At 34.7% G+C, this 11,005-nt stretch overlaps 1 protein-coding gene across 2 annotated transcripts; it reads right to left on the reverse strand.

Moving 5' to 3' along the window:
• Window positions 1-1,385: 1,385 nt before the first annotated feature.
• On the reverse strand, window positions 1,386-4,220 carry LOC140978510 (uncharacterized). 2 transcript variants are annotated; one of them, XM_073443632.1, is made up of 2 exons: window positions 3,178-4,220; window positions 1,386-1,667 (listed from the first exon to the last, which is right to left on the reverse strand). In XM_073443632.1, the coding sequence occupies exon 1, from the start codon at window positions 4,218-4,220 to the stop codon at window positions 3,267-3,269; it is 954 nt and encodes a 317-aa protein (XP_073299733.1). In that variant the 3' UTR covers window positions 1,386-1,667; window positions 3,178-3,266. The 2 variants fall into 2 exon arrangements, with proteins under 2 accessions (XP_073299733.1, XP_073299743.1); XM_073443642.1 differs by having other exon boundaries at window positions 1,387-1,667; window positions 3,182-4,220.
• Window positions 4,221-11,005: the final 6,785 nt, after the last annotated feature.

Raw genomic sequence — 11,005 nt, forward strand, 5'->3', positions numbered from 1 at the left:
AGACACATTGTATCATACATCAGATTTTTTCAGTGGAGTCTATATTTGTCGAGTCGATTTTTCATATAAATATTTTTATTATAATACATAAAATTTAATTTAGCAAAAACTAAAAATCATGAGTAAACCTATATTAACCAGACAAATCACGTTATACAAATTTTTATGTAATAAGTTTGTCCGATAAAATATTGACGGAAAGAATCGATGATGCCCATCGATAATAGACGATAACATTTCCACCTAACAATAATGAGGGAAAAGGAAAAGCCAGTCCATAGGGTTTACAAACATAGTACAAAATGTGTCTCTCGTGCGCTAGCTGGAACCAAGGACATTTATGTTTTGGTTTTTAAAGTGGTCCAAACATTAAAGCAAGAAGTGTGTCCATTGGGTAAAATTATTCACATAAATTCAAAAAATTTAGCTACACTAAAAAAAAAAAATAAAACTTTGCTACAAAATTTTAAATTTCACAAGTAAAATAAACAAACAAAGATGATCAAATCAAACAATGACTTGTTAACATTTAGTGTTTTACATGTAGTCAAAAGTCTATTAATCGAGACCGGACTTGTAGTCCAATGGTCTCACCCGCAAGATTAGTTGACTTCCCTCTCCGGAAGATCTCCTTCCCCGCGTGTGTTGTAATAAAAAAAAGTGTATTAATCAACTAGCTAGCTGTCTATTCAATATGACATATTACTTCGTAGCAATTGGCAATGTTAATTCAATGAGGGGACCAAAGGACAGTTGATCCAATGTCAAATAACTCTTCAGATACCACGTTTTAAATGCACGTGCTCCTCTATTCTCCATGGTGCTAGTGTAGGTGTTGCATACAAGGTAAGGGCATGTCATAGACTCGAGCCATCTTATTTATCCCGCTGGATTTACAACACCCATCTTCAAAATGATAATAATAATAATAACACTCAAAGGCGGGTTGACTCGATTTTTTTACAAAAACTCGAATCAAATCAATTTTATTGGTTTAACATTTAAAAATATATAAGTATGCCAATGACATCACAAATTTAGCATTAAAAAAAAACAAAAATTCACAAAATGAAAGAAACCACCAAACTCTGCTTATTATCAGATGCCTTCAGTTGTCGCTTCAGAAAAGTCTTTATCTTTTGTTTGGATTGTGATATTTTGAATTTGAAGTTTCTTTCGTTTGGAATATATTCTTTTGAATTTCAAAAACTTGGAAAGAAACTCTACAACCATTGAACATCACCTATATCAATAAATAGGTCTAGTAAAGGGAATAAAAGCATTTTTAAAAAGAAACAAAATAAAATACTACATCAGTTGGAAAAAAAACATTTGTAACAAAGTATATCATATAATTTTAATATTTACAAAAATCGCTTTGGTTTCGACTTATTTTTAGTCTAAACTTCGAACCAAACCAACTTCTTTCGGTTTGGTTGATTTTAAAACCGATCTAAGCCATAGTTAAGTAAAAGCCAATCCAAACCGACGGTCAGGTTCGGTTTGGATAGGTTTCTACTCACCCTTGAACAGCACACTGTCTATCCTGCAAGATCTTTCTTGCCTTTCTTACTTCTAACTTAAGAGTCTCAGAAATAATCCATGACGACAAGTAGAAGAATGCCACTCAGACTTTGTTTCTTTCCTTACCAGCACCCTTCTCTCAGCTGTACAGAACAGTAACGATTTCCTCAAAAGATGAATATCTTCATCTGGAACAATCTAGGTGAATTACAGAATGGAATGCTGATCTTGCATTAATGTACGCACACAAGAATTTTGCTATCATGAACTTGAAACAACATTTACACCACCTATGCTACATAAATCAACGAGATCGATTAAAGAGAAGAAAGTAGTCTTCAGTTAAACCACACAGCACTCAAACCTTACTATATCTATTCTCTTCAAAGAACAAAGAAGAGCAATGACCAAAGAATTGTCTCTTTTAATATCTCAAACTTAAAAAAATGACTGCTGTAGAAAAATACAGTTAACAAGATTTCTATCACAATCAACAGGCCATCTATGCTGAAGAAAAAGAGGTTTGTTAGCTTTGACCAAACATGTAATTGTGAAAAGCGACCTTGAGAAAGATGATCAAGGCGTTTTCACTTCAACAACTAATGTTTTTTATTCTCCGCGTTCTCTTCAAGCAACATAAGATACCAAATAGTGTTACCTTAGCATAACAAATACAGGGTCAGTTGCACTTATTTTTCGTCAAGGACATTTTCACTACAACCAAGCTGACAACAGAGCTACTGAATAATGCTGGTCAAAACAGCTAGGGATTTAAGACAATACTAAACACGATACTCATGTAACCTAGACATCATTTCAAGGTTCTTAAATTCGCTAGGCGATAGTCAGGTACCAGACTAGCGCCTAGCCCACGTAGGCGGGGACTAGGCGTCCGCTTACGCGGAGAGCTATGATTCATGATAAACAAAGAACGAAAGGGTAGGTCTCGGGACTAAACCCATTTCTTTATTTGTTTTGGCGGGGAACTAAGCTCATTCGAAAGTTAATGAGTTTGTCCCATTAACTGGCCCAATAGCTTGTATATTTGTATTTTCCCTTCTAACCCAAGCCTAGATCTTCCTTCAGTTTCCAAATTCCAATTGTTCATCTCCTACTCTCATCATGTCTACCAGCTGTAGAAATTTCGGAAGACCGCCGCCGCCGCCGAAATCTTCATTATTCTCCGAAATCACGTCAACAAGACAGGCGTATCCAAAGCTACCGGAGCCCAAACCACACACGTGGCCGTGGCTGTGGCTGTGGCCATAGTTTCAGAAGTCGGACGGTTATAATAGGTACAATCCAGACTACTTCCCCAGATTACCATCCTAAGGCCGCCGCCTAGTATGGCCTACTAGCACCTTTTCGGTGCTGTCGGCCGGCTAGGCCGCCTAGGCCGAAATTTAGAACCCTGCATCACTTAATAGTTCCAAGATGCAACATACTGTCATGATTACACTACCTTTTGTCACTAAACTCCAACTCTCAATAAATCGAGTAGAAGAACTACGATCATCAAACACAAAAGCTACACATCTAAAAGAGTCAAACTCAACATTAAGATATCATAATAAGGCACATGACAGCAAGAATTAAGAACGAGTAATCATTCTTAATCGAGAAAAGAAAATACAGGAGTGCCACAAAACATACTCACACACAAATTTCTGACTTTCTCTTCATATTTCCCCATTCCGAGAAAAACAAACAAATCACTGCAATTTACCAAATCAAGAATATCATCAGGCTTCCAAGTTTTCCATCTGAATGCTGCTCGTAAGTGGCACGTATTCCCCGAGATATCCACCAAGATGATCATACAAAGCACTCTTATCAATCCCTTGATGATGATAGCTCTTACAAATATAGTAAAACACACTCTGCACCAACAGACCGATCAAATTCACAATCACCAACACGCCAACTAGGAATCCACCAACCATTATCCTGGCCAACACCCCATAATCGTCCCCACCATGAACCACGATCGACCCAAAAAATGCGTTAATCACCCCACAAACCGCCAAGTACCCAAACACGAGAACAAACCCCATGCCAGTCATCCCCTTCAACAACTGATAGCTTTTCTTCATAGCCGCAAATCCATAAACAGGCTCAAGCACAGACACAACGCTGGCAAGATGCCACAATGCGCTTATATAAACGTGCACAACCAAAAACAACAAGAAAACAATCACTGTCGAGAATATAAACAAGAAAACATTCTGAGTGTCCACGGCAATAACGAGAAGCACAAGAAATCCCAAGAAGATGATGTTGTACACAATCATGGAGAGAGAAACCCATAAGAAGGTAATAAAGAGGCGCTTGAAAACGCCAGGGATCGCAGCAATTGTGGACGAAAAAGAGACGGCCTTGGAGGTGTAGAGGGATGCAACGGTGAAGACGACGGCGGCGGTCGACAGAAGAGAGAAGGCGAATAGAAAGATGAGGTAGAAGAACTGGAAAATGAGGAGTTTTGACCAGTCAGCGGAGGCGCCAATTGGGTCCGATTGGAGCTGGGAGAGGATGGGGTGTGTGAAGAGTGAGTGGGCTAAGATGGCGAACGACAAAGGGAAAATAAGGGTTAAGGTTATCAGATAGAACGTTTTGGGGGATTGTTTGGGAATCGACACGGATTCCTTGAGGATGTCCGGAATACTCAAGAACTGAAGATCTTCCGAAGCTAGATCCATCGGCGAAGGATAATCGGAAGCCCTCTTCCGCAAAGATCCCAGAGAAATTACTCAGAAATCAACAAGCAAATCGGAGCAACAGCGTAACCCAGGACTGAAATGCGGAAACAGAGATATGGAGGCGAGCTGTGTTGCGATGGTGGGGTGACGTAAAGCACCGACGCGAATAGCTGCGAATCCCTACTGTTCTATTTAATCAGCTATGAATCTCATAAAAATGATAAATTTTTGTTAATATCAACTAAAAATTATTACAACCCCACTCTCATAAATTCGCTAATTTTTTCCTATAAATTGATACCAATCATCATCATCATCAAAAAAAAAAAAAAAAAAAAAAAAAAAAAAAAAAAAAAAAAAAAAAAAAAAAAAAAAAAAAAAAACCGAAATTGTACGAAAAGTCCAAGAATCTGATTCGTTTTGTTGTTTCGTGGGCTCATGCAAGCCGAAAAGTATAATAATAGACAGGCCTCGTTGATCAGTTTCTTCACAAACAAACTTTGACCAAATATCAAAAACTAGTACACAGATTAATAATATAAATGCTATATCACATAACAATATAATACACATACATTTGATTTGACGTTCTTGACATCTAATTTATTACAACCTTTTCAGAAACAAGTCTAAAGAATAAAGGAACGATAACTACGTACATAGACACAAACTTAAATCATATTCTTTATATATCACGTTTCATTATGCTAGCTACTGTCACCAAAGGTTAACGTTGCGTTTGCTGGATGGGCCTGTTTTCTTGGTGTCTCCGGCATTATCACCGATGATGTAATTGGCGGCGGAGCGATCTCTCGTAGCATTGTTGTTTGTATAAGAAGAGTTTGAATATTGGGAAGCTAAGGCCGTTGAATCCGGTTTGGATTGATGAGTAGTGTTGGCAGAAGCATTGTAAGTATTAGTTCCCACGCCAAGCAGTTGAGCCGCGTATTTCTTCGAACTCATAACTATTGTAAGGTGATTAAGATTAATTGGGAGTATTGAACTCTGTGTGGTATGTGTTTGAATTGAAAACCAAGGTTTGGTAATGCTCTATTTATAGAGAGATTTTGACGCGGCAGAAATCTACTAACAAAATTTCATCAAAATCACCTTGTTCTTATCCATCTCACGTAACTTATTGAAGATTAATTGGAAGGATGTACACGTGGATTGATCATAATCCCACACAAATTCAGTTTTTTCCTTACGGGAAGAGTGTGGTGGGGTGGCGGGGTGGTGGGGTGGCGGGGTCATTTTTAAATTTTATATTTATGTGACATGGCATCAAATTCAAGCATGCATATGTTTGCCGTATGAATATTTGAAACAAATGAATCCCCGATGTTGTGGTGTGTCAATTTGACTTTTTTTTAAAAAAATATAAATAAAAATTAATTAAACGAGTAAGTCTAATCCCAAGAACGCGCCGTGTTTCTTGAAATCACACGTCATGCTCAATTCAACAAAAGACGCGGAGTGCCCTCTGCCAGATAGATATTTGAGGTATCTTCGAACACAAGTTTTGAGCGTGCATTTAAATATCACCATCTTCATTCTACCTATTACCTCGTACGTCTCCTACCAACATTTAATTTAATGTTTAAACATGCAACTTCTCGCGTGATTAATGTATTTACTCGTAATGGACATTTTATTGTGGTTGTGTAGGTGCATAAAACACGATCATCAGTACGATAAGACATTGGTCCAATAGTTAAGGTTGAGTTCCTGAGATTTGTTGGTCTCAGGTTTCGAGCGCCGCTGATTGTGGATAATTTTCTTAATTTATTTAGATAGATTTAGTTTTTTTTTTTTTACTTTTTTTTTTGTCCGAGATAAGCAAATCTCGTGTCGGCACTCACTTATATTATATCTTCGTAATTTAGAACAATATCATACTTGTACTTAAAAAAAAAAATGAAACACGGTTATTGTACAGACATAATATTATTGAAAATCAAACGTCGAAGGTTAATTAAAATATAAACGGCAGATATCTTTCATTTTTTAATTATGGTGATGACGGATGTTACGTACTTGGAAGCTAACTAACTTAGATTTGATAACGGTTGCTACTTTGACTTTATTTACCACAAGTTTTGATTTGATATGTTTAAAGTATATTCTTATGACAGTGAAATATAAATATTTTTTAGAGTGTAATAAATAAATGCACATAAATATTCGTAATTTGATTTTATAAAGTCTAGCCTATATTGATCACCTCTTCTAAATTTTGAATTTCATTTTTTAATTTGACACAATCGCGATTAATTCTGTATAAGAATATAATAATTTAATGATTCCATGTAATCCATTATACGTAAAAACCAAGGAAACAATCTTAGGAAACTTGTAAGTATATAATTAAATATTTACTTGATGTAATATTACCCTTATAAAACACACACACACACAGATTCGAGCCAAAAGTTTTAAAATTTTCGAAATTCAAATCGAGCTCAAACTCGAATAGAACTAATTTGAGCAGAATTCGAGCATCAAATTTTCATCATATTCGGTTCGTTTACACTCCTAGTCCTGTTAACCATTACTTTTTTTTTGTTTGACGACTGTCCTCACTGTATCAACACATGTCTTTTTAGAGTGCTTATTTTTTCACTCATACGTACCCTGAGAAATTTCCCAGAGAATCACTCATCCCATAATTGCTCTAAGTCAAACATGCTTAATTTTGAAGTTCTTAAGTGATGAGCTCTCGAAAAAAATATGACATTTTTATATGAGTAGTACATATCAAATATTTTAAATACTCCTCAACTGTACAGTCTCATACCTTCACAGACTTGGAATCTCGTTCATTCTTGGACGAGGTATCACAATCATCCATATTTTAGAACGCGACGTCCTCTTCGTGGCTATCTCATCGATCCACCAGCGTAAAAAATCTAGAGGTGGCGGCTCCTGTACATGTAGCGCTTTGCCTCGCAGGTTTAAGAGGTGGCTCCCGTATGTATAGCACTTTTCCTCACAGGTTCAAAAGGTGGTTTCCATGCCACGTAGTACTTTGTCCCACGTAACACTTATTTTCCAGTGTTCCTGTCGTGACAGGCTCTGATACCATATGTAATGCCTCAAATTCGACGATTGTTGTCACTGTACCAACACATGTCTTTTTAGTTTTCAGTGTATTAATTATGTCCTCGATTACACGCATCCTGAGAAACTTCACAAGGGTCACCCATCTCATAATTGCCCCTCGTAAAGTATGTTTAACTTTGAAGCTCTTATATGACGAGATCTTGAAAAGAAGATTCACATTGATGATATGAATAGCATATATCAAATATCTATCAAATCTTTTAAGACATTCTCAATTATACAGTCTCATATATGCATAGTCTTGGAATCCTATCCATTATTGGACGGGGTATGATCACCTCTTCTAATACTTTAATTTGTTAAAATGGCGAAAAAAAAAATTAGAATATGATGACATCTTATTTTAACATTGGTCACTGCTAAAAACGGGCAAAGGAGGTGTTCAATCCAAGGAAACTTGTTAGGAATGAACTTATTAAATATTTACTTTATATATATAAATATTTATAATTTTCGTTGTGTTATCCACAAATCGTGTCAACCTTTGTGCCCAGTACCAATGAGGCGATGCTCGCTTATTAAATGTGGTGAATCATATCAAAATTATATATCCAATAAGTAAGTGTCACTTCAGTGGTGAGTACAGAGATATACACTGTTAATGAACAACATAATAAAACTATATGTATATATATCAATACACACAGAGGAGTTGTTGTTGTGTGTTTAGGAGGTGTTTAATTGGGTGTGAATTTGATAGGGATTTAACATAATTAGAATATTGTATGTTGGGGATGTTTTCCAGTTTTTATTCAGAAATCAATTACTTAAATCCAACTCAACCCCAATCTGCTAATTAAAATCCAATATATATTTCATTTATTTAAGAAGAAACAACATGAAACAATAATATAGATTAGTAGGTCTCTTGTGAAACGGTCTCTCGAATCTTTATATGTGAGACGAGTCAATATGCCAACATTTACAATAATAAGTAATAATGTTGGCATAAAAAATAATACTTTTTCATAGGTGACCCAAATAAAAGACCACTATCACAAAATTGACTCGTAATATCGTATCAAATTTTTTTTATGTGAATATGGAGTCAATTTCTACTATTAATGAAAATATTCTCAATTAATCATGTATTAGCATATAATAATATAATAATTAACGATTCCGTGTCATATACTAAATGTCAACAGAAAGCGATAGGTTGATGTTGATTTTCAGATTTTGTGCAGTACAGCAGGGCTGCCGACTACTATTACTTACATTTTAAGACGACATCAACCCCGCCCTTAGCTTCAAGTCGTCGACTTACCCAATTCGACTCAGTTAAATACGTTGGGATGATGAAAATCTTTGAAATGGATCTGGCATGGTGCCTACAACACATGAGATCCACATGATGCAACGATGGTGAAATGCACATCACGATCATGAATTGTAACGTATGATACCAAGATTTAAAATCCATCTTGATCTTGATTAATTTAGTGTATAATGTATTAGAATGAACGCCTTGTATATTCATCCATTTATATTTTAATTAATAATTAATTAAAATGTGTTAACTAATGGTGAAAGTCGCATATATTCTTCTCTAAATATTTTGCAAAGTGTGACACAAAATAGATATAACTAAGAAACTCAGGATTTGATTTTGGACTGCCCAAAATTTTAAAATTTCATTGGTTGATATTTTGATTCAATATAATTTATTGGAAAAATTATTATATTGATATAATAAATTAGTCTACTTTTTATTTTTTAGGATAATTGGGGAGGTTTTTATTTTTAAAAAAACTTTTCAACTCTAGATTTCTTTTCCACTAGCTAGAGCTTCTCGGAAATTGCTGGATTGCTTGCTTGGAGAAGGTCATTAAAATCACGACATGATTACACATATGCATTTGATGTGCAAAACAACAGAGGAAGTGTGGCTGTGCAGGTGTTCGGAACTCCACAGTATCTGGGAAATTGCTCGATTGCTTGCTTGGAGAGACTTTTTGTTTTGTTTTGTTTTTTTTTGAATAGTTGCTTGGAGAGACTTGTTTAGGTTGAACAATGGATGATCATTATGGCCAGGACATGGTCACATATACATACGCGCTTGCATGTTTGCAGTTTGAGTATACATACATACGTACATTGATACGTATTGTTGTTGAAAGTACGTAGAGTTGAAGACGCATGCAATGCAGCGTAATTTCGCCCCAACTTTCTTCCCGGGTTTCTTAATTAATTGAATGGGGTAACTTGGATCTTTAATTAACTTTTTATAATTATCTCATATTGATATATTACACTAATAAAAACTGATTTATAAAATCAATAATTTATACTTTCTAATAAGCATGCCTGTTGGGATGAAATACTTCTTGGGTTTATAACAGAACATTTATGATTTCGTTGAGAGTCGACGTACTGAAAGATACAACCTAAAAAAAGGTTAGCTACCATAAAAAAAATGAGTGAAAGCCATCTAAATTGGACAATCACGGATGCCGGCTTCTCAAGGTGTCGAAAATTTTATAATTGTCTCATGTTGATATATTAAATTAATAAATAACGACTTATAAATCCAAAATATTACATCACTCAATAAACAAGCATTTTGATACAGAACACCTCTCAGGTTTATAAACCAACCAATTTCATCGGACTTATTTAACACGTGAGTCCTATCTAATCCTCCTGACTTTTTAATCTTTTTTATTTATTTATTGATTATTATTATTGTTTGTGTTACTTCCACAGAATTCACTTTATTATTATTATTATTATATAGATAGAATATTCTACATCTCATTTGTTTATATGAATAGCCTCAAGAAATTAGAAGTTAACGGGAAATTTTGTGCTGTATAAGTATTGAAAATTTCGATTTATTTTGAAACTTTGGCTGTTTGATATATATAAAAAATATAAAAATTTTCCGAAAAAAGAAATGGAAGAAAAAGATAAATGGAAAGTGAATTAAAATCGAGGATATGATGCATTAATGCCTTCATTCGAAATGTCGTCAGTGGACATTAACGTGCATGATTATAATAATACATAAAAATAGTCAAACGATGCTCATAAATTCATTTTTAATGATGATAATGTATTCAACAGCATTTATTGCGGGCAAGTACTAAAACTAAGATTTGATCATGATGACGACATCACAATTAATTTGTATTACTTTGACTCCAATTGCAGACAAACATCCTATGACTTTTAAACGGGTTAGATTCACAAAACCAACCGGAAAACCCGATTTCCAATATATATGTAATCACATATATATCATGAAGATGTAGAGAATTAATGTATATTAGCCTACATTGCTCCTTTTAATTTATATTTAATTCTTTCTTGATTTGAATGAAATTAAAAACATATGACCAAACAAGGGTCATAAACACACGTCTTTTTTTACTTTCAAAAAGATGATAAATGATATTTTTTTCGATCACAAAAACTAATTAAAAAAAAGACAATAGCAATTGATGTAGGGATAAAAGAAAGAAACTCCACATGATGATATTTTAATTTTTACAAATAGTAAAATCATGTGTACTTCACAATTATACCCTCAGATTCGACGATCATCCTTACTGTATCAACATTTGTCTTTTTAGCGTGATTATGTCATCACTCACACATACTTTGAGAAACTTCTCAGGGTTCACTCATCTTATAATTGCTCCAAGTCAAGTATGCTTAAC

Source organism: Primulina huaijiensis, chromosome 1 (genome assembly GCF_012295235.1).
Source record: "Primulina huaijiensis isolate GDHJ02 chromosome 1, ASM1229523v2, whole genome shotgun sequence".
NCBI lineage: Eukaryota > Viridiplantae > Streptophyta > Magnoliopsida > Lamiales > Gesneriaceae > Primulina > Primulina huaijiensis.

Coding starts and splice junctions, on each gene's coding strand:
- LOC140978510 (XM_073443632.1), bottom strand. CDS start 4,220: ATGGATCTAGCTTCGGAAGATCTTCAGTTCTTGAGTATTCCGGACATC.